Source organism: Dendrobates tinctorius, unplaced genomic scaffold, assembly GCF_039654945.1.
Source record: "Dendrobates tinctorius isolate UK_male_01 unplaced genomic scaffold, ASM3965494v1 ptg000192l, whole genome shotgun sequence".
NCBI lineage: Eukaryota > Metazoa > Chordata > Amphibia > Anura > Dendrobatidae > Dendrobates > Dendrobates tinctorius.
The window spans coordinates 3,370,983-3,395,947 of record NW_027361859.1 but is presented as its reverse complement, the minus strand read 5'-3'; the positions used below and the strand labels follow the sequence as shown (position 1 = coordinate 3,395,947).

The following is a 24,965-nucleotide window of genomic DNA, read 5'->3' as shown; positions in this document are numbered from 1 at the left end:
AGAGCTTCTTCCTGGTGTTTTAATTAAAAGCAAACATTACATGGCTTTTTATGGCCTTGGAGAATGCATGCCAAGGGAGGGGGCACATTCCAGGAGTGGATGGAGATGTCCAGAACCTATAATTCAAAATGGATTCTCCCTCGTCCCTCACAATTTCCATTAACAGATGAGGGATCTGAGTGGGGACTTGCTTTTTTTATGAATTGAGTTGAAGCTATTGATAGGAACATTTTACAGAACATTTAGGATCACATTTATCCAGTGCTCTACGCTTAGCACTTACTTTGGGTTTTCCATCTAAATCACCAAGTAACATGATTCAGATAAAAGCCCAGAAGCATCGATTCACTGTAATGAGGCAGCAGTTATTCTGGACTCCGTCTGGCCTCTGTTCAGCTGTGTCCTCAGAAGTGCCCAAAACTGTGGTCAACTGTGCTTTTATGCACGCTTAAAAAGACGGACACCACCCAATCAAAGGCCAGACGGTGTGCATAGTGTCTCCATCTGCCTTATTATAGGGGATCTTCCATCTGAATCACGTATTTCAGAGATTTACATGCAAACCTCAATGTAAGCGCTCAGCGTAGAGTGCAGGATAAATGTGCCCCGAGCTTTACTGCGATCTTTGGGAGGCAGGATGAAAAAAAATCAACAGCAGGTGAAGAATTGGTTTTATTTATTTTTTACTCCGTTCCTCTTGCGGTGTAAGTGATTAGATGACTTTATTCCTCGGGTCGGTGCGATTACAGCAATATCAGATTTATATGGGGTTTTTATGTGTCGCTGCTGTCACACATGAAAACTCTTATTGCAAAAACTAGGTTTTGCATCACCATATTTTGAGAGCTATAATTTTAACATACCATATTTTTCAGACTATAAGATGCACCGGACCATAAGACGCACCCCATATTTTCAGAAGGAAAATAGGGGAAAAAAAATTAATGTGTCAATTGGGGTTCCGTCTTACTGTCCGAATTCAGCTTAACGGGGGGGGGTCAGCAGTGCTGGTGGAGCGGGGTCACAGGAGATGTTCGGTGTTCTGACGATATGACTCCCATCCCAGTGTGGTGCGGCGGCCTCAGGGGAATCCCATCCTAGGCTGGTGCGGCAGATTGGCAGCTGTGCTCAGGGCTCTGCCAGAATCTTGTGAAAGATTGGAGGCCCCGCATATCCATTGCCACGATGCGGTGGCCTCCAGGAAGATGGTCGCCGGGAGCGACGCATGCTCAGACTGAGATCTCAGCAACGAGATCTCATCCCAAGATCTTGTCTCGAGATTTCGGTGCCGAGATCTCAATCTGAGCATGTTCCGCCCCCAGCACCCATTTTCCCTCCGGGCTTTCACAAAATGTCAGTGGAGCTCCCCTGCACCACAGAGCACCACCGCCGAACGTACCGCACCAGCCTGGGAAGGGAGTGTGATCATCGCCCAGCAGCGTCAGACCCGGACCGTTGGAGAATTGCCCGACTCCAGCTGCCGCCACAGTATTTGTAAGTATATAAGACACACCCCCATTTTCCCCAAAAAGTTTTTAGGAAAAAAGTGCCTCTTATAGTCCGAAAAATACGGTATTTCGGCTGACAGAGTCATGTGAGGGCTTGTATTTTGTGGGACGAGTTGATGTTTTTATTATTACCATTTTTGGCCACATGACATTTTTTGATCGCTTTCCTTTCTGATTTTTGAGAGGTAGAATGAACAAAAAACAGCAATTCAGGAATTTTATTCTGTTTGTTTTTTATACCATTCCACGTGTGGTAAAACTGGTAAGGCAGCTTTATTCTTCGGGTCAGTACGATTACAGTGATACCACATTTATTTTTTATGTTTTATTTATTGTTTATGTTTACTTTTTTGTTGTTTTTACACAAAAACAATTTTAGAGAAAAAATTATTTTTGCATCGCTTTATTCTGAGAGCTATAACTTTTTTATTTTTCCGCTGATGGAGGTTTATGGCGGCTTGTTTTTTACCGGGACAAAATGACGTTTTCAGAAGTATCATTTTTATTTACACTTGCCTTTTTTATCGTATTTTATTGCACTTTTTGTTTGGCAGTATGATGATAAATCATGATTTTTTGCCTCTTTTTTATTTTTACAGTATTCACTGAAGGGGTTAACTAGTGGGACACTATTTTATAGTAGGAAGTTCCGGATGCGACAATAACAAATGTGTGCTTTTTTTTACATAAATAAAAAGTATTTATTGCATTAATATATATTTTTTGTTATTTATTTGGAGATTTTTTTTCTCATTGTCCCATTCTGCGACATCACTATACAGTGACAGATCGCTGATCTGATACTGCAGTGCAGGGCATGACAGGCAGGGGAGTAGGTGTGTCAGCTCCTGCTCTTGGCAGGCATTAACAAGCCACCTTCCCTACAGGACCACACGGCCTTCTTGCTACCGGGGGTCACCATGGAGACCATCAGCAAAACACGACTGTTCTGCTGATGAATGCACACAGGGCGCTCTCTCCCTGTATGATGCTCCTTGATGTCACTGTCACTACTGACAGCGGCATCAGAGGGGTTAAACGCCCGCGATCAGTAGTAGCACTGATCGTGGGCATTGCTGCAGGGTGTCAGCTTTCACAAAGAGAGGACACCCGCACCCAATCGCGGCGGCGCTCAGCGTGAGCCCATGCAATCGTGGCACCGTACATGTACTGCAGTTTGCGGGAACGCAGCTCCTGCAGCGCCGTACATGTACGGCGCATGTGGGGAACGAGTTAAACATGAATACACCAAAGATAATGCTGCAGGAGCAATGAAGACACTACCCTGTTTAGAATGAATGAGCCAAATAATGAATGCATAGACGGCAAGATTTAAACCTGTGTGGTAGCCAAGGAACATCCCTGATGCGTGTTTCGTTTACAACTTACACCGAGGGGTGATGTAGGGATGACGGGGTGAATTATTTATCGTAATACCTGCCAATAATAATGCGGCTGTGTTCGGTGCTCACCTCTCCTACATCCATGGCCAGAAGTCTGCAACTTGGCATCCAACATTACCCCTGCCTGCCCACACTAGAAGTGTTCCAGTTTGGACAGAGGGAAGCAAGGCCCAGACGACAAGTCATCATGAAGACCAGCCACGGAGTGGGTGAGGGCAAGCATACACCACTGGATCACATGGAAGGTAAGTATGTACTACTAGATACCTTATTTAGTGAATTTAGCTTCCAAACTAAAGGAGAAGGTTCTGGTGATCAGATTCTGGACATTACCCCTCTGTTTCTCCACAAGACATACGTAGCGAGGCCAAAGGTCCGAAGTTCTTAGCAGAAGCAGCTGATCTTATACACAAGCAAATATTTTTTTGGAGTAAAATTATTACAATTTTATAATCATAATCAACAGGTTTGGATGGCGACACCAAGGTTGTCTATTAATATATGTAGAAGATCTGACACCGGACACACACGGTAAAACTGCGGTAGGACGTTTATTATTTCTGCTGACTTTTTGTGAAAGGCCAGAGCCCCCGGAAGTTCCATGGCTTCCTGTGTGGTGGACTCAGGGAAAATGGCTGCCGGGGGCGGCACATGCGCAGATGGAGATCTCGGCATCAAGATCTTGGGAGATGAGATTTCAGCGCAGCAGCACCAGACACAGTGCAGCACCGCCGGGCACCCGCAGCGCCGGACACCCCTGCATCACCGGACACCTGCAGCAGCGTATTGCACATTGGATACCCCCTCATCCCAGCCTGCGGCTTGCAGCATCTCCTCACTCCTGCCTCCTCCAGCAGAGATCCTGGGATCCCGCTTCACCACAGCCACCACCCCCGGTAAGCAATAAGACGCATGGATTATAAGAGGCACCACCATTTTATTAAACAAAAAAATTCCTATTTTTATCTTCAAAATTTGTGGTGCGTCTTATAATCTGGAGCGTCTTATAATCCAAAAAATACGGTACATAAAAAAAATATGATTGAAAAACCATACTGGTCCATTTTCCCATCATGTTGTTTGTGCTCTTAAATATTACATTTTGCTTTGATAATTTTTATTTGGGGAAATTTTACAATATCAGGATAGGGGAACAGGTTATATGCGACAATATAACACGAGTTGAAATTCAACCTATAGAATATTATTGGAATATGATGAAAAATACCATATAAACTACATGAAGGATAAATTCCAAAATGAAGAGAAAAATACTTTGCACCGCTGCGCCGCCCCAACCTCAGAAAACGTTCCAAGAGATCCGATATCACACTAAAGAATTTTGCCAATACCACCCCACTTAGAACGGGTGCGCAATCCAAAAAGCCACAATGCTGAGAATCCAGATACGGAGAAAAGAAGGATGGCACTCACCATTCAAAAATTCAAGGCTTTTTTTTTTTACTTTTCCAAAGTTTTATTCTTTTTTAAAAAAAAAAAACAAGACAATAACATCGAGTCATTAATTGACGCAACAGACGTTAGATCATACAAAATCAAGTGCAAGCGCAAACATAGCGATCGAAGTAATGGATAAAGTACAATAAATGGTAAGTTGAGGGACCACTTTGTTAAATAAAAATCCTACCATACTCATACTAACGGGGGAGGGAAGACATGGTCCCATACAGACCATTTCTTGAAGAATTTGTTGAAGTGATCATTATGAAGAGCGAATTGTAGCTCGTGTGATCTATGTTGATTGATCAGTTTAATTATGTCATTAGAACTAGGTAAAAAATTGGATTTCCAATGGTATGCTATGGTGTTCTTCGTGACGAGAAATATATGATTGAAAATAGGTCTCAGTGAATGATCTATTTCATCCAAATTTAATGAAAGCAGGGCAATGCAGGGAGTAAGGTTGAAAGGCTTTCCAATTATTTTGTTGATTATAGATGAAGAGATCTGAGACCATAACAATTTAGTCATTGGGCATCCCCAAAAGACATGCAGAATATCCCCTTTTTGGCCGCATCCTCTCCAACAAAGTGGGGAGTTTGAGGAACCTATGTGAGCCAGTCTGTTGGGAGTGTAATACCATCTGGAGATAGTTTTAGGCTATGTGCCCACGTTGCTTGTTAAAACGCACAATGAAAACCAGACTCCTTCCCAGAAATCGCGCGTTTTTTTCCGTGCGATTTTACCGCGATTTTTTACTTTCCGACATCCCGCGCTGCCATCCCGGGCCTCAGCGTTCCCAGTAATGCCTTGCGAGACCTGTGATGATGTTGGTCTCCCGTTACTATAGCGATCTCGCGAGACCGCTAGAGTCACGCGAGACTACGTCATCACAGGACCTTGCCGCAAGGCATTACTGGGAACGCTTAGGCCGGGAATGCAGCGCGGGACGTCAGAAGGTAAATATACCCCGATTTTTTATTCTTTTTTTTACAGGGGTATGGTACCCAGGGCCTGGAGGACAGTCTCCTCTCCTCCACACCGTGGGTACCAACCGCACATGAGACGCTTAACTTCCCGCATGGTGGGCATAGCCACATGCGGGAAGTAAGCGATTCTCATGCATTCCTATGGGTGCGGAATCGCGGCAATTCTTTGCGATTCCGCACAAAAGAATGATCATGCTGCGATTTTTTTCCGCGATGCGTTCCCGCCGCGGAAAAAAGCGCAGCATTAGCACAGCATGTGCGGAATGCCATAGGAATGCATGGGGTGCGTTCTGTACACGATTTTTAAACGTTTTTGCGCCGAAAATCGTGGCAAAAACGTTTAAAAATCGCATCGTGGGCACACAGCCTTATAGTGGGTCTCCTGTAGTGGGATGGACATTACAGATTGGTAAGCTGAAGAAAGAGCGTCCTCCCAACTTTCAGCAGAGAATGAAGAGTTGAGATCCTTCTCCCAACTCAACATTGAGGGATTTTTAAGTAATAATGTGTCGTTATTAAGATTATCATATATGAAGCTATGGCTCCAAAAGATCTGATGTTCATGATTGTTCAATAACTTTACAGATGCTTCAGAGAAATTGAATTTTAGGTCCAGAAAGGATTGTATGGTGTCTTTGAGGATTTGGTACTCTAGGAAAAAAGATGAGGAAACATTATATTTTCTCTTGAGAAAAAGAAAACTCGAGAATTTATTTTCGTGGAAGATGTCTCTTAGTTTGAAAATATTGGAATCTGCCCAGATAGGATACAGAGTACGGTTGACGAGATTTGCTATGAAGGTAAGGGAGAGGTTTTTTTTAATTTCAATTTGCTGAATTTTTAGTCTTGTTTTTGAGAACTTATTCCAGGCTGTAGCAATGGCCTGGAAGATTGGGTGAGCATTCATGTTGGGGAGGTTATTGGTAATGGCTTTGATAAGTATGGCTTTGGGGTGTACATTGTTATTCAGAGTAGTTTCCAAATCAAGCCAGGCTGGGCTGTGAAAATCATTTAGCCAGTGAGCACTCTGCTTGATTAAAAGCGTGTTATAGTGAGCTGTGATATTTGGTATGCAAATGCCTCCATGTATTTTCTTTTTATATAACATTTGTGTTGCAACTATTGGCTTCTTATGGCCCCATATAAAGGAATTTATCTGTGATTGCATGCTGGTAAGGTGGATAGAGAATATTGGGAGAGGAAGACATCTAAGTATGTGAAGAAGTTTAGGAATAGTGAACATTTTCATTGTCAAGAGCTTCCCCCACCAGGTTAAGTGTTTTGTTTTGTAGGTGGCATTGTCTTTATTGATGATTTCAGTCATTTTATTAAGATTGGATTTGACCATCTGTGTGAGGTTTTTGGAGATGAGTATACCTAGGTAGGGAAGAGTTTTATTGGTCCAATTAAGAGAAGTAACTGTTTTGATATAAGAGACTGATTTTTCATTAACGTTAATCGGGAGAATATGATTTTTGGTGGTTAATTTTAAAGTTAGATATGGCAGAGAATTGGTCAATTTCAAGGATAGTTTCAGGGATGGAGATGCAGGGGTCCATAAGAGTAAGGAATAAGTCGTCGGCATAGAGGCTAATTTTATATTGGCGGCTTTGCATGTCTATACCTTTGATAGGATGGTTTCTAATTCGTTCTGCTAGGGGCTCCATGGCAAGATTGAAAAGGAGAGGAGAAAGGGGGCAACCTTGCCTAGTGCCGTTTTTTATGAGGAATGTGTCAGATACATGGTTATTGCAAACTACTCTGGCTTTGGGGGATGAGTAAAGAGCCATTATGGAGGTTACTAGTGAATCATTGAATCCAAATTTAGTTAGGGTTTCTCGAAGGAAAGGCCAGCTTAATCTATCAAACGCTTTTTCTGCGTCGAGCGATATTAAAGTCACAGGGTGTTTGGTAGCATTGGCCCATTTTATGGAGTTTATCAGTCTCCTTGTGGCATCTGCTGGTTGCCTTCCTTTGATAAAGCCCGACTGATCATTGTGAATAAGCCTAGGGAGAATGGAGCTAAGTCTGTTCACTAGAATTTTAGAATATAATTTAACATTAGTGTTAAGGAGGAATATGGGTCTAAAATTCTCGATAGCCTCTGGATCTCCTTTGTTTTTAGGTAGAACTGAGATGGAAGCTTCCAACATCTCAAAGGGAAATTGACCTGTATTGGAAGCATGGTTAAAGGCCAAGGTGAGGTGAGGTGAAAGGATAGTGTTGAAAGCTTTATAATACGTATTGGTGAACCCGTCGGGGCCTGGAGATTTGTGGAGGTCGCACTTGTTGATGGCTTTGTCAATTTCTGATTTGTCTATTGGGGCGGATAAGAACGAAAGGTCATTTTCAGAAAGAAGGGGGAGGTTAATAGATGAGAGGTAATTGGCAATTTCTGCTGTATTCTGAAGCGAAGATGTGGGGTTGGTATTTAAGTTGTAGAGTTTGGCATAAAATTTTGTGAATTCATTTGAAATCTCTTAAGGATTGCAAATTTTGGAGTTTCCTACAAGAGATTTGATTTTATTTATTTTACTTTGAATTCTGCTATTTTTAATTTTGTTGGCCATGTATTTTGTGGGCTTGTTTAGAGAGGTATAGTAATTGAATTTGGATGATCTCACTGCAGCTTCTAAGGGGTCTGAATTAGATTCCTAAGGTCAATTCTGAGTTTTGATAGGTCCAATTGATGTTGTGGTGATGGCGAGGGCAAACCAATTATAATGTTCTCTATTTTCCGAATTGATTTTTGGATATTGGAAATTTTTAAGTTATTTTCCTTTTTGTTCTTAGAGGAAATCTCTATTAGGATACCTCTTACCACTGCCTTGTGAGCACACCAATTTGTTAGCGGACTGGTGTCTTCTGGCTTGTTCTCATTAAAATAGTTGTTGATAGCATTTTGTAAGGTAACTTTATGTATGGGGTTATTGACAATGTTGGCGTTACATCTCCAAAGTTTGGTATTTCTTAGCGGAGGCCCTAGAAAATTTTTTCCAATAACCGGTGCATGGTCGGACATTGTTCTGTGGCCAGTAGAGACATCTTCAAATCTGGTAAGAGAAAAAACATCAGAAACGATGAGGACGATTCACGATGCGGATTGGTGGGTATCGGAGAAATGTGAAAATTCTACAGAAGAAGAATTTAGGCATCTATAAGTGTCGAACAGCTCATTTTTATCAAGCCAAGTGTTTAGGTTATCAGTAATGGGTCTAGATAGTGAAGATGAATCTATCATGCTGTCTGGGGTGAGGTTAAAATCGCCCAGGAGAAACAGCTCTCCTCTCCTCACAGATGATGCCTTTTTCATCAACTTATTGAGAAACTTATGTTGGCTTCTATTGGGTGCGTACAAATTGACTAGTGTGCAGACCTGAATATTCAATTTGCAAACTAATATGTGGAACCTACCCTCCTCATCACCATGTTCCTCTAAGGCCTCGAAGGGGATAGATCCATTAATCAGTGTTATAACCCCTGCTTTCTTGCTAGAGTTGCAAGACTCATAAATATGAGGATACTTGCTGTGTTGAAAGTATGGGTGGTTGTCTCTGAGAAACTTCGACTCTTGAACACATGCAATGTCAACACGTGCATTTATTAACTCTCTCCAAAAAGTGTGTCTTTTCTTAGGGCTGTTTAAGCCTCTAACATTGTAAGATAAGAATATAAGACTCATATCTGAGGAACGACAGAGACAGACCACTGATATGAGGAGAGAGCTGGTAAATGGTTTAGGTTGGAAGCTAACAAAGCAACTAGACCAATTAATGAAAAGAAATAACTATCAAATGTTATTTCAACTTTCGCTTCAAATTATAACGGAACAATTTAAACTGTAAAACTGTTCAAGTTGTTCAAAGCAAAGAAACTACCTCTATAATATCGGTGGTAATTCCGTGAACTAGAATAGGAGGGTAAACCTCCATTATAAGAGACTACAGGCCTGAGTACCTGTGGAAAAAAAAGGTTAATAAGCAGGCAGGCTGTGTATGATTAGATCAATTATTATGCCTGGAATGACTATTGCTAATTGAATCCAAGAAATCAGCTCCTTCCTCTGGAGTGAAGATGGGGATCGTTCTCCCTCTATAATTCACCAGCAATTTGACGGGAAAACCCCATTTATAGGGTATGTCCTTGTCCCGAAGGGCTGCAGTTATATTATGAAAGGACCGACGTAGTTCCAGCGTTTCCTTGGATAGATCCGGGAAAACTTTGAGATCTTTGTATGGGTCAGCGAAGAATTTGTTGGTCTTGAGATAATTTAGGATCCTTTCCTTAGCTTGATAGAAATGGACTCTAAGAATTGTGTCTCTTGGAAGTTCCTGAGAAATTTTTGGCAGGCGAGGGAGCCTGTGTGCTCTGTCTATTATCAAGTCCGATTCGGATAGGTCAGGGATGGCTAGCTTGAAAATTTCTTGGATATGACTTGTAAGATTTTCTTGGAGGATGTTTTTGGGGATCCCCCGGATTTTATTATTATTCCTCCGTCCTCTATCCTCTAGGTCGGCCATTTTGACTCTCAGTTTTTGTACTTCGGCTGATAAGTATTGAATGTCGACTGAGGACTCCTTTGACTTTCGTTCAAGTTTGCACAGTCTTTCTTCATGATTGGCTAGTTGCCTGTCGATGGTCTCACAATATTTTTTAAAGTTATTATCCATTTTTTGGCTTAATTGCTCAACATTTTTGTTCATAGAATTAAAAAGTTTACTGAGCATGTCTTGGCTGGGGTCTTGAGGGCTAGCAGATTGCTGAGATGGTGGTTGGTCAGGTCCTGGATCCAGAGCAGATTTTTCAGGTCTAAATTTGGTTTTAGCAGGAGTTGGATTAGGTAATGTGTCGCTTGACACTCCTTCGGAGTCTGAGATCTCCTCTTGATTTGAGCAAGATTTGGCCCGAGCTCCTGGAGTTCTCCTTTTTTTGTTGTAGGAGGTATCTATAGTTTCCGCTGAATAATATGTTGATATCTGTTTCGAATTAGGGGTATTGAGTTGAGAAGACAGATTTGTTCTTCTAGTTTGACCTGAAGAGGAAGGTCCCTTGTAGGAAACCTGGATCTCAATTGACTTGAGGTATTGTCTTGTGGACTAGTTTGATGCCTGTTCCAGGAGGAAATTTCCATCTTTCGTTGATTTTGTGACTTGGGAAGAGATGGAGTAGAGTTTACCTTTGGACTTGGAATTGCTCATAGTGGTAATAAAACTGAAAGGGAGAAACAGAAATATAAAAGATTTTGCGGCGTCGCAGTAGCGATCTCAAATGGAGTCGCACAGAAATTGTAATGCGGTAAAGTCTCCGCGGGGATTTTTAGTGCGATACCAAAGGATTGCGATGAGGAAGGAAGACTTAGTAAAGTCTTGTTTGAGGACGCTTGGTTCCACTGAGTCTCGTTAGGGAACTTGCAAACAGAGTCAGGGTCTAGTGGAGACCACATAGGGACGCTTGTGTCTCCAGCAGTAAGAGAGATCGCAGGGGGATCGCGGATCCTCGCAAAGGTAGGTCGCAGCTGCGTCCCGATTATGGAGCTTGCAGAAGGTCACAACTGCGACCCGATTTACGGAGCTTTGGGGCAAAATAGGGCCTCTCTGCTTACCAGTCAGTCCCGTTCTGTGTCCGCAGTCCTGATGTGTCTGCAGGATGCTGATGGTGTGTGGTCTGGATCAAGAGGGCCTGTATTCTCGGCTCCGGTCAGAGTTGTGATGAGGCTGACAGCTCTGGAAGTTAAGTCGGTCGCTACCAGCTACTTTAGCCCCTGGCTTTGCGGCCTAGCAGCAGGTTTTAGGCCTCAATCCTCTTTGGTGCCCCGGAAGATCAGAGGTCGATTTTTACCGGCCCTGAAGTGATCTCTTGGGTGTCAGAAGAGTGTTATGCACAGATTTAGCGCTGAATGGCCTGTTTTAGCCGCTGTGGAAGTCAGTTAGGGAGGTATACTCTCCAGAGCTCCAAAACCTACATCCACCTCATGTGGGATCTAGGCCACGCCCCCCTCAAAATTCAAGGCTTTATTCAGGAATATGAAGGCATCGGCAAGGGAGAAATGTGCAAAGTACGGACTATGGACCCGTTGAAGTACACTGAAGATAGTGAAGCATGGTGGTGCAAGCATCATGATATGGGCATGTTTCATTCACTATGGTGCCGGACCTACTTACCGCATACCAGGGATCACGGACCAGAGTTCATATATTACAAATACTTGAAGAGGTCATGTTGCCTTACGCTGAAAAGGATATGTCCTTCAAATGAGTGTTTCAACAAGACAACGACCCTAAACACATCAATAAACAAGCAAATTTTGGTTCCAATCCAACAAAATTGAGGTTGAGTGGCCAGCCCAATCCCAGACCTTCATCCGATAGAACACTTATGGGGTGACATTAAAAATGCAATTTCCGAGGAAATGCCAACAAATGGCAAAAAATAGTCCAAGCATCCTGGGCTTGAGTAACAGATGACAGGTGCCAGAAGGTGGTTGACTCTATGGAACATAGATGTGGAGCAGTTCTAAAAAACTGAGGGTAACAACTAAATATTAGGTTAGTGATTCACAGGAATGTTAAATCCACAAAAACATAGTACATATTGTGAGTTTGTAAAAACAAATGCAGACACTGCTAGCTTTTTTTTTAGAACTGCCCAATGTTCATTTTTTGTTGTTTTCTCTAAAGTAGTTAAAAATTATCTAAATTTCTATTCATGTTTTGAATTAGAAAACAGTGTGCAATGTTCCCAATACATGTAAATAAAAACTAGTATAAAAATTGCGATTAATTCATTTTTTGGACACACTACTATTATTTTTAATACTAGTGTAAATCTTCCCTGATGGTGTAGCGTGGAGGGTTGCGTGAGGACAGGAAAATCTGCTATTTGTCAGTGAGATCCATGGACCGACAAGAAGAGCAACTGCAGGGATTTCGGACTTCACAAAGATGGGGAGGTTTCACAAGCCCCCCCAAGTACGGCCCATGTCGGGGAGAGAGAATTTAACTCTGAACATTTGGCGGGCCCAGCTACATTTAGACTGGGGTCTCAGCCATGAAATGATGGATGTAGGAGTGGTGCGACTCCTACCGGTAGATGTGTTGCTGAGAAACAAGCTACATTTAGACTGGGGTCTCAGCCATGGAATGATGGATGTAGGAGTGGTGCGACACCTACCGGTAGATGTGTTGTTGGGAAACAAGCTACGAGCAGGGTTGGTATGCCACTGGGCCAATGTAACCCGAAGCCAAGGACTGGTTCACACTGCGCCAGCCAACAGGGAATAGAGAGATCTCAAAATGCCGACTACCCTCCTGCCAGTGGTGAGTAATGCACCAAATGCTATGACTTATAATAATCTTTATTTATATACAGTCATGGCCAAAAGTATTGACACCCCTGCAATTCTGTCAGATAATACTCAGTTTCTTCCTGAAAATGATTGCAAACACAAATTCTTTGGTATTATTATCTTCATTTAATTTGTCTTAAATGAAAAAACACAAAAAGAATTGTCCTAAAGCCAAATTGGATATAATTCCACACCAAACATAACAAAGAGGGTGGACAAAAGTATTGGCACTGTTCGAAAAATCATGTGATGCTTCTCTAATTTGTGTAATTAACAGCACCTATAACTTACCTGTGGCACCTAACAGGTGTTGGCAATAACTAAATCACACTTGCAGCCAGTTGACATGGATTAAAGTTGACTCAACCTCTGTCCTGTGTCCTTGGGTGTACCACATTGAGCATGGAGAAAAGAAAGAAGACCAAAGAACTGTCTGAGGACTTGAGAAACCAAATTGTGAGGAAGCATGAGCAATATCAAGGCTACAAGTCCATCTCCAAAGACCTGAATGTTCCTGTGTCTACCGTGCGCAGTGTCATCAAGAAGTTTAAAGCCCATGGCACTGTGGCTAACCTCTCTAGATGTGGCCAGAAAAGAAAAATTGACAAGAGATTTCATTGCAAGATTGTGTGGATGTTGGATAAAGAACCTCCACTAACATCCAAACAAGTTCAAGCTGCCCTGCAGTCCAAGGGTACAACGGTGTCAACCCGTACTATCCGTCGGCATCTGAATGAAAAGGGACTGTATGGTAGGAAACCCAGGAAGACTCCACTTCTTACCCCGAGACATAAAAAAGCCAGGCTGGAGTTTGCTAAAACTTACCTGAAAAAGCCTAAAACATTTTGGAAGAATGTTCTCTGGTCAGATGAGACAAAAGTAGAGCTTTTAGGGCAAAAGCATCAACATAGAGTTTACAGGAGAAAAAAGAGGCATTCAAAGAAAAGTACACGGTCCCTACAGTCAAACATGGCGGAGGTTCCCTGATGTTTTGGGGTTGCTTTGCTGCCTCTGGCACTGGACTGCTTGACCGTGTGCTTGGCATTATGAAGTCAGAAGACTACCAACAAATTTTGCAGCATAATATAGGGCCCAGTGTGAGAAAGCTGGGTCTAACTCAGAGGTCATGGGTCTTCCAGCAGGACAATAACCCAAAACACACTTCAAAAAGCACTAGAAAATGGTTTGAGAGAAAGCACTGGAGACTTCTAAGGTGGCCAGCAATGAGTCCAGACCTGAATCCCATAGAACACCTGTGGAGAGATCTAAAAATGGCAGTTTGGAGAAGGCACCCTTCAAATATCAGGGACCTGGAGTAGTTTGCCAAAGAAGAATGGTCTAAAATTCCAGCAGAGCATTGTAAGAAACTCATTGATGGTTACCGGAAGCAGTTGGTCGCAGTTATTTTGGCTAAAGCTTGTGCAACCAAGTATGAGGCTGAGGGTGCCAATACTTTTGTCCGGCCCATTTTTGAAGTTTTGTGTGAAATGATCAATGTTTTGCTTTTTGCTTCATTCTCTTTTGTGTTTTTTCATTTAAGACAAATTAAATGAAGATAATAATACCAAACAATTTGTGTTTGCAATAATTTTCAGGAAGAAACTGAATATTATCTGACAGAATTGCAGGGGTGTCAATACTTTTGGCCATGACTGTAGCCCCAACGTATTCCGCAGCGCTTTACAATTTAACAGTTTCAAACACAACAGTCAAAAGTAACAACTTTAACAATAATACAATGATTAAAGCAAAATAAGACGGCCCTGCTCATGAGAGCTTACAATCTACAATGAGGTGGGGGAGATACAAAGTACAGGTGTGTATTTACAATGAAGGTGCAGCCATCTTGAGGGAGCGGGGATAGATAGAGATAGTGAATGGGCTACTCACGCACACTTACACATACAATGACTGATTAGGGAACGCGATAGGCTGCTCTGAACAAAAGTGTTTTGAGGCAGCACATAAAACTGTGCAAGTTGTGGCTGGTCATAATTCCTTGGGGTAAAGCATTCCAGAGGATTGGCGCAGCGCAGGAGAAGTCTTGGAGTCGGTAGTGGAAGGTAAGGATTAGTGCTGAGGTTAGTTGAAAGTCATTTGCAGAGAGCAGCAATTGGCTAGGCAGATAGACAGAAATGAAGGAGGAGATGTAATGGGGAGCCGCACCATGGAGAGCTTTGTAGGTGAGAACAAGTACTTTGAATTGGATCCTAGAAACACTGGCTGCCCATTGTAATGACTAGCGAAGAGCGAACGCGTCCGAGTACCGATTAGCCAGATGTATGACCCTGGCTGATGCATTAAGGACTGGAGAGGAGAAAGTCGAGTGATGGGGATGCCAATTAATAGAGCATTACAGTAGTCCAGGCGGGAGAGGATCAGGGCAAGTGAGGGTTTTTGTTGTTTCCATGGTGAAAAAAGGGCGGATTCTAGAGATGTTCTTTAGGTGAAAGCGGCAAGAGATTGTATACAGGAGGTGAAGTAGAGATTGGTGTCAAACATAACACCCAGACAGCGCGCCTGCTGCCAAGGTGTTACTATGGTGCCACCCACGGAGAGAGAAATGTCAGATTTAGGGAGGTTGGTAGACGGCGGGAGTAGAAGTTCAGTTTTAGAAAGGTTGAGTTTCAAATAGAGAGTGGTCATGATGTTGGAGGCTGTGGACAGTCACTGGCATTCTGTAGTACAGCGGGGGGGTAAGGCCAGGGGATGACGTATATATTTGTGTGTCATCAGCATAAAGATGGTGCTGAAAGCCAAATTTGCTGATGGTCTGTCCAATTGGGGCCCTGTAGAGGGAGAAGAGAAGGGGGCCAAGGACTGAGCCCTAAGGTACCCCAACAGTGAGAGGAAGAGGAGATGAAGTGGAGCCACCAAAGAAGATGCTGAAGGAGCGGTCAGAAAGATAGGCAGAGAACTAGGAGAGAACAGTGTCCTTAATGCCTAGTGACTGGAGCCTAGAGAGTAGGAGATAAAGGAATGTGACCTGACCAGGGGAGGTAAATGACAAATGACAAATGGTAAATGAGGAGGTCCAGGGACTTTGAGACACTGAGTCTTCCATCACTCTGGTCAGCCCAGATATGTTTCCCCAAAACACCATTATCAGGCTGCCAAGTGACCATCCCCCTGGCTGGGGGGGGGGGGGTCAGTGCTCTCGGGATGGGAGCAGTTATGTTGGCAATTAGAATCTGATGTCCAGGAAAAGGAGCTAGAGGAAGTGTCGGCCTGGGACAGCTCATAGAATCCCACGGTTTGCAGTATCACCTCTACGCTGATGACATGCAGATTTCCATATCTGGACCTGACCTCACTGACCAAAATCCCACAATGTCTGTCTGCTATTTCAGCCTTCCTTTCTGCTCGCTTTCTCAAACTGAACATGGACAAAACAGAATTCATCATCTTTCCCCCATCTCACTCTACCCCTCCACCAGACCTATCCATCAATGTCAGTGGCTGCTCGCTTTCCCCAGTCCTGCACGCTCGGTGCGTTGGGGTGATCCTCGACTCTGCCCTCTCTTTCAAACCACATATCCAAGCCCTTGCCTCCTCCTGCCGCCTCAAACTCAAAAATATTTCCTGAATCCATGCATTCCTCAACCACGAAATCACAAAAACACTAGTGCACGCCCTTATCTCCTGCCTCGACTACTGCAACCTCCTACTCTGGCCTCCCCTCTAGCACCACTTCAGTCCATCCTACACTCTGCTGCCCAACTAATCCACCTGTCTCCCCACTATTCCCCAGCCTCCCCCCTATGCCAGGGCCTTCACTGGCTTCCTATTGCCCAGAGGCTCCAGTTCAAAACCCTAACCATGACATACAAAGCCATCCACAACCTGTCTCCTCCATATATCTGACATGGTCTCCCGATACCTACCCGCACGCAACCTTCGATCCTCTCAAGATCTCCTTCTCTACTCCCCCTGATCTCTTCTTCCCACAACCGCATACAAGACTTCTCCCTTGCTTCCCCCATACTCTGGAACTCTCTGCCGCAACACATCAGACTCTCACCATCAATGGAAACCTTCACGAAGAATCTGAAGACCCACCTTTTCCGACGAGCCTACAGCCTGCAATGACCCGCAGTCTACTGAACCACCGCACAACCAGCTCTACCCTCTCCTAGTGTATCCTTACCCATCCCTATAGACTGTGAGCCCTCGCAGGGAGGGTCCTCTCTCCTTCTGTACTTGTGTGTCCCTTGTCATATATATTTATTGTACTTGTCTATAGTTCCCCTTTTCACATGTAAAGCGCCATGGAATAAATAGTGCTATATAAATGTATAATAATAATCAGTACAGGCGGATTCGTATAACTGAACTGGAGAATTGGGGGAAGGGGTGCGGCGCCACACCATTCGCCTTCATCAGCTTCCAGGATCCGAGGAATGCAGAGGACGCCATGTTTGGACGCAATGGATACAAGTTTGGTTTTTGTCGGTTAAGTGTGGCGTTTCCCAGGTCAAACCAGGGATCAAGAGGTGGATATGGAGTACCCCACAGGGGAACAGACCCCTGTCCTGGAAAACTGAATACAAAGTCCTAGTCTCAGGGCTTCCCCCATCAGGGAATTGGCAGGATCAAAAAGATCGTATGAAAGATGCTGGAGATGTCTGCTATGCTGATGTACACAAGGATGGAATGGATATGGTGGAGTTTATTCGCAAAGACATGGAATATGCTTTGAGCAAACTGAATGATACAAAGTTTAATTCTAATGAAGGTGAAACATCTTACATTCATGTCAGTGATGAAAGAAATGCTAATGGACTATCCATGACAAGTGGAGAGGGATGAGCCAAAGCCTATCACATCTGGCTAATTAAGAAGAGGGATGAATGTGACAGCATCACCCTGACCTAGAGCAGGAGTGAATTATTCTTAATTATGCCAGACATATTGTTCCTTTAGTCAGTAGTTCATTGAACATGAGCTGTTGGTACATACAAGTCTGTATGTTGACTATTGTTGTATGATAATATGTAGAATGCCTGCTGATTACGTATTGTATCCGCTCCTTCTAGTTTACTAGTCTATACAGCTTGAAGGACAAATATGTAGATTAATTGAACAATTAGGGATTACCTACACCTACCTTCTCCAATCCTGTGTGAGAATACCCAGAATGAGAGCTGTGAGTATAAAAGGGCTCTGTCTCTCTCTCCTGAGAAACGCTACAGGATCAGCCCAAGGGATCATGGCTCCAGCTGGTGGAATACAGATCTGCTCCACTGCCTAACACTGAACTCACAAAGACATTTGGAGAACCCCGGTTGGGACCGTACTATATATTTTTACCACCTGGATATATGCTCTACAGTTGTGGTATCCATAGCCTGGAGGAGCATGGGCTGTGACTGCAGACTATCCGGGCGATACAAAAGCTGTGGGCTAACCAAAAGTTGGGAGACAGTAGGTATTGCCGGCTATGAGGGAAGTGAGGGGGATATGCTCTACAGTCGTGGTATCCGTAGCCTGGAGGAGCATGGTCTCTGATTGCAGACTATAACGGCAATACAAAAGCTGTGGGCCAACCAAAAGTTGGGAGACAGTAGGTATTGCCTGCTATGGGGAAAGTGGAACTAATTACTCCGGGTTGGGATCTTATGGACTGGGGGCATTGCATTGTGGCTATCTACCCAAAGTGGCTGTAAGACCGTGGATGCAAGAAATAAAAACTGCTGCATTGTTAGCCTGACCAGGTGAATATTACAACCCAAAACCTCAGATCTTCACACTATTGTTAGTATTTCTCTGCACCATGTGTTATATTTACACACACACACACTTTGCTTCTTGCAGATGTTCTCCTTGGTGGGATTTGAATCTAGGACTCCAGCTCTGCAAGGCTGCAATGCGAACCACAGAGCCACTATGCTGTACCTCTGCTGCATATGCACATTTTCATACACAGTGTATACATTAGCCCATTTTACAGTTCCTTCCAGGTTATGTGAGAGGTCCTGGAACTAGTCAGATGGAAGGTTCTTCAGCTTATCACTCTGGAGGTCAAGTCTCTGTGCAGGTCCCTTTATTTTCCTCTCCTGCCCTGCACCGATCACATAGATTAGTGTGGGACAAGAGGAGAGAATAGTTATCTCAGTGATCGGGAGAGAGACTGTTCTCAGCTTTTTCCTCCGTCACAGGAAGCTGACTTCAGACGAAAAAGAGACACTCACTTATTAGCAAGATATTTTTGTGTTAAAAGTGCATCTATTAATCCAAAAATACAGTAAGTTCTAAAGTAATTTGCCTTTCTCGTCTAATTATATGACTGTTATATGATTTTTTATATTTTAATGACAAATTGTACATAGCACATTTGGAGAAAAACTATTTTTTTATGTTTAACAAAATACATTTTCTAATAAATAATTTTCACATTTCAGGTATGATAATGGCTTCTCGCGTTGTGGGATTTTAGATGTTTAAGATAATAGCATTATTGTTAATATGAACATTGCTTCTCACTTGTGGGAATTCTCTATGTGCTTATCAAGACTTGATTTGTGTGCCCAACATTTACCACATTCTGAACATGAATATGGCTTCTCCCCTGTGTGAGTTTTCTGGTGTCTAACAAGCGATGATTTTGCAATAAAACATTTTCCACATTCTGAACATGAAAATGGCTTTTCCCCTGCGTGAATTCTCTGGTGTATAACAAGATACGATTTATGGTTAAAATATTTCCCACATTCTGAACAAAAAAAGGCTTCTCCCTTGTTGTGAATTATTTGGTGCTTATCAAGACTTGATTTGTGTGCCCAAGATTTCCCACATTCAGAACATGAATATGGTTTCGCCCCTGTGTGAGTTCTCTGGTGTACAACAAGCGATGATTTTTCTATAAAACATTTTCCACATTCTGAACATGAAAATGGCTTTTCCCCGGCGTGAATTCTCCGGTGTGTAACAAGATACGATTTATGGTTAAAATATTTCCCACATTCTGAACAAAAAAAAGGCTTCTCCCCTGTGTGAGTTCTCTGGTGTATAACAAGTTGCGATTTATGGTTAAAATATTTCCCGCATTCGGAACATGAAAAAGGCTTCTCCCCTGTGTGAGTTCTCTGGTGTCTCTCAAGGTGTGATTTCTGTACAAAGCATTTTCCACACTCTGAACATGAAAAAGTATTCTCACCTGTGTGACTTCTCTGGTGTAAAAGAAGATATGATTTTTGCCCAAAACATATTCCACATTCTGAACATGTATATGGCTTCTCCTCTGTGTGAGTTCTCTGGTGACTAATAAGAACGGATTTATGTAGAAAACATTTTCCACATTCTGAACATGAAAATGGCTTCTCCCCTGTGTGAGTTTTCTGGTGTCTATCAAGGCGTGATTTCTCTACAAAACATTTCCCACATTCTGAACATGAAAAAGGTTTCTCCCCTATGTGAGTTCTCTGGTGTCGATCAAGGTATGATTTCTCTACAAAACGTTTTCCACATTTTGAACATGAATATGGCTTCTCCCCTTTGTGAGTTCTCTGGTGTATAACAATAAATGATTTATTTGTAAAACATTTCCCACAATCTGAACATGAAAATGGCTTCTCCCCTGTGTGACTTCTCTTATGTTTAATAAGCGCTGTTTTCTGAGAAAAACATTTCTCACATTCTGTACATGAAAAAGGCTTCTCCCCTGTGTGAATTCGCTGATGTGCAACAAGTGTTGATTTATGTCCAAAACATTTCCCACATTCTGAGCATGAAAAAGATTTTTCCCCTGTGTGAGTTATCCGATGTTTAACAAGCTGTGATTTTTGTGCAAAACTTTTCCCACATTCTGAACATAGATGTGGCTTCTCCCCTGTATGAGTTTTCTGATGTGCAGTAAGATTATATTTTTCTGTAAAACATTTTCCACATACTGGGCATGAATGTGGCTTCTCCCTATTATGAAGTCTCTCATGCCTAACAAGATCTGATTCCTGCTTAAAAGATCTCCAACATTTGGAACAAGGGAATCTCTTCTCTGTGTTTTGATGTTTAACAAAAGATGTTTCGACAGGACAACTATTTCCATATTCTGAATGTGTAATTGGTTTCTTTGCTTTAAGATCAGTTTGTTTTTTAATGCCTCTTTTCTGAGTTTTATTTTCCTTAGTAGTCTGTAATGAATTAGAAAATAAGACCTGTTTCATAGGATCAGATGATAGATCTTTGCTGTGAAGGGATGATCGTATATCTGAAGTAAAGACATTCACTTCAATTGTATCCTGTGTGATCTCAAGGTCATCTGATTTAAAAATTGAAGATGTCAACTGTCCCTCCATACTCCTGGTACAGTCATCTGCTAAGAAATAACAGCCATCATTATTTTTAAATTAAATATCCTTGAAATTTATATTTTTGAAGATTTCTACTCAAAATGTCCATAGAAATGGGAAGTTATGTAAAAAATAAAGAATTACCGTATTTTGCGGATTATAAGACGCACCCCAAATTTTGAGGAGAAAAATAGGAAAAAAGCTTTTTTTTTTTAATAAAATGGTGGTGCCTTTTATAATCCATGCGTCTTATTGCTTACCAGGGGAGGTGGCTGCGGTGAAGCGGGGTCCCAGGGTCACTGCTGGAGGAGGCAGGAGTGGGGTGATGCTGCAGGCTGGGATAAGGGGGTGCGGTGCACCGCTACGGGTGGCTCTGCCAACATTTTGTGAAAGGCCAGAGCCCCCACAGTTGCATGGTTTCCTATGCGGTGGACTCCGGGAAAATGGCTGCCGAGGGTGGCGCATGCACATGTGGAGATCTCGGCAACAAGATCTCAGGAGATGAGATCTCAGTGCTGAAATCAGAGCCCCCCCCCACAGCACGGAACACCCGCAGTGGCGCGCTGCACATCCGAACATCCCGGCCTGCAGAGACGCTGGGACCCTGCTCCACCAAATTTGAGGGAAAAATACGGTATCCACTAAGACAATGACAGTTCAAAGATTAATATAAAACCTCATAGCATGAACCAGTGGAGCATGTTGTTCCAACAGTTTGTTCATTCTACGTCCCAAATACTGGAATAAAAAGGCACCAAAAATTGTTATGTAGGCGAAAGTGGAACCAATGAAAACTTCAAATAATGCAGCAAAACACAAGCCCAGCAGTCAGGTATCAAATTAGTCACTGCTCCTATAGATTAATTCACTAATGGTTATAATTTATAAAATAGTCACTTCAAGTTTTTTTTCTACTCTAGTTTTCTTCCATTCTGCAACATTGGGAATTCCGCAAATGGCGCATCACATCTCCTCTAAGATCTGCTCCTGCAATGTCCGCTTCCTCCCTTCAGAGTCTTGCTGTGTGGCTAAGCAGTACTGTACAGACACATAAGGGGTATTGCAGCGCTCAGCAGAACCTGTGTGAGAAATCTTGGTGCCTTTTTTCCCCCTCCCCCCCCCCCCCATCATCTTAAAATGTAAAATCTGGAGCTAAAACAAAGTTTTTGTAGTGACAATATAGTTATTTTTTCTTCACTGCCAATGCTATAATATTCTGTGACACACCTGTGGTGCCAATATAATCAACTACACTCCTAGATGAATTCACTGAGAGGTATAGTTTATAATATGGGGTCACTTATGGGGGGAGTTATGTTGTTCCGACACCTCAGCGCTCTGCCAGTGTGACATGGCACCCTCATACCATTCCATCAAAAAGTAATTTTTGACTACATATGTAGTACTGGCGTATTCATGAGAATCTGTGCAGCATATTGAGAAGTTTTAACTTCAATGAAGTAACTTGCTGTGAAAGACTGTATATTGGCATTCCTATTATTGTCTCGGCCCTCTTCAAGTGATTTTCTAACTTGTCAGCACATTCTACATATGCTGCCATTTGGCTTTGTAGTTTACAGATCTGGCCAGGTAAGTGTCAGGGGTAGGTGGATCCTCCAGGTTGTAAGCTTCATAGAAGAAGGGCTTTCAATGCACAAAGTAATTTGAAAGTATTGGGTGGAGGAACATGCAGGGGTCTAACAGTAGAATGGCGAACACATAATTGCAATATATATGGATTACACACTGCTGATAAAGCAGGTAAAGCTGATGACTAAGAATCATCTGTGACTCCTTTACATTTATTGGTCAATACTCACCTGGGTAGTCACCTGTAGGAATCTCCTCTTTACACTCCTCATCAGCCCTCACATATATCTCTGTAGTATTAATATGGGTGAGATCTTCACCCTGAAACAAATATTGTAAAAGTTACAGACAGATTGAGAAGTCACATCTATGATCAGCTCTAATCCTGCCATCTCCACCGTTCTCATTACACAAGTATAAAACATATAATACTGGTGGATAAAACAAGACTGAGCACAAGACCTTCACAGCCATCTACATATCATAGGGGAGATCTCATGACACCTTCTCTCCATCTACCTGATCATCCTGAGGAACATTGGGGTCTTCTTGTTTACAGTCCTGTGGAAGAAGAGGACGGGGACATCTCTCTGGTGTTGTTCTCTTACTGGATAGAACTGGAGGAAACACATACAGGGACTGAACTCATTCTTTACATACAGATAATTATAGGCCATGTGTATTTAGTCCTGTCTATTACCTGGTGATGTGAGGGGCTGGGGAACCTCCATCATGACGCCCTTGTACAGATCTTTGTGTCCTTCTAAATATTCCCACTCCTCCATGGAGAAATAGACGGCGACATCCTGACACCTTATAGGAACCTGACATATACAATAATATTATCATCCCCTCGATCCCTTCATAGCATTACTGTATAATGTCCCAGCATTTCCAGCAGTGTCACCTCTCCAGTCAGCAGCTCAATCATCTTGTAGGTGAGTTCTAGGATCTTCTGGTCATTGATGTCCTCATGTATCAGGGGGTGAGGTGGAGGTCTTGTGATTGGGCTCAGGGGTCTTCCCCATTCCTCAAACACAGGGTCCTGACAGCGCTCACTAGTCTTCTTCACTACTGTGTAATCCTGGTTATGGAGAGACAGATTAATAAATCTCACTACAGACATTTCCAGAGTCCTCACCTCTCCAGTTCTGTCCATCTGTTATTCCCATAGATAAGAATGATGTAATGTGACATCATCAGAATCTCTCACCTCTCCAGTAAGCCGGAAGAGGATCTCTAAGGTGAGGTGTAATAGTCTCTCCGCCAATTTGTTCTTGTCTATATCCATCCTTGATGCGCAAATCAGAAAAATTGTCTAAATGTAAAAGATTTCCACTGAAAAAGATCCGGTATTGTAGGGACCTGAGTGAGAAGATGAGAATGTAAAATCCTAAAGAATCCTACAGCTACTGGAGATATTAAAGAGAAACATGAGGACATATAATTTGTAGATGTTCTATTCTCCTAACACATATGGAGTGGAACATCAGTTGAATTGAAGCTCCCAATCACTGGCTAAGATGGCCATTGCTTCAGCAACTAATTGGCCATAGGTTTCACAAATTTGTTGGGACTGACCAGGAAATAAGACTGGTGGAGGACTCAAGCAAGCAGTGGTGGCACAGAAGCAGTATGGAATCATTAATGTGTTACAATCTTTACTATTTTTTTTTTTGCTGACATCTACTAATAAAGCCTATATACTTTAGATCACATCACAGAAAAAAAACAGAAATAGTCATGAGCCCACAGCTATAAAGAAAGGAAATACATCTTTATTAGGTAAAAGTCTAGTTCCAAAAGATGAACACAGTAGTTTAAACGTCGTCATCCATAGCCCACCCCCAGAGGAAGGCAGGGCTGGCGCCATTCCAGCAGGAGAGGACACTAAAGGTACTGTCATACTTAGCGATGTACCAGCGATCCCGACTAGCGATATGACGCGGTCAGGATCGCTGGTACATCGCTAAGTGGTCGCTAGTGAGCTGCCACACAGGCAGATCTCACCAGCGACATCGCTGGGGACGGGGGTCGCTACTTACCTGTCAGACGAGGCGATCCTGACGTCCTCCCGCCCGCGTCCACGCGTCGCTCGTTGTCACAGCAGGAAGCAGACGACGAGAAGCGGCCCAGGACGTTCTCGTGCGATCAGCAATAACCAGCGAGGGAGCGGTCGGAGGCAAGTATCACACATAGCGATATAGCTAGCAATATCGCTATAACGTCACAAAAACCAGTGACGTTATAGCGATATTGCTAGCGATATCGCTTAGTGTGACAGACCCTTAATGGGTCGGTGTATGTCTCTACTTCCCAACCCTGTTATTCTTATCACTGTATATACAAAGAAATCCCCTAATAGATCAATATCTATTAAT

General features: G+C 42.9%; 1 protein-coding gene across 2 annotated transcripts in view; it reads right to left on the bottom strand.

Annotated features, from left to right (window-relative positions):
* Window positions 1-18,995: 18,995 nt before the first annotated feature.
* Window positions 18,996-24,965, bottom strand: part of LOC141055793 (uncharacterized) — a 69,015-nt gene continuing 63,045 nt past the window's right edge. The window contains exons 3-8 of one of the 2 annotated variants that reach the window (XM_073552502.1): window positions 23,798-23,949; window positions 23,492-23,668; window positions 23,285-23,408; window positions 23,104-23,201; window positions 22,815-22,905; window positions 18,996-21,017 (exon numbers count right to left, since the gene is read on the bottom strand). In XM_073552502.1, coding sequence (XP_073408603.1) covers window positions 19,186-21,017; window positions 22,815-22,905; window positions 23,104-23,201; window positions 23,285-23,408; window positions 23,492-23,668; window positions 23,798-23,875 — 2,400 coding nt within the window. In that variant the 5' untranslated portion in view covers window positions 23,876-23,949 and the 3' untranslated portion in view covers window positions 18,996-19,185. Of the gene's footprint in view, window positions 21,021-22,814; window positions 22,906-23,103; window positions 23,202-23,284; window positions 23,409-23,491; window positions 23,669-23,797; window positions 23,950-24,965 lie in introns of both variants that reach the window. The other variant, XM_073552501.1, reaches the window with a different exon arrangement.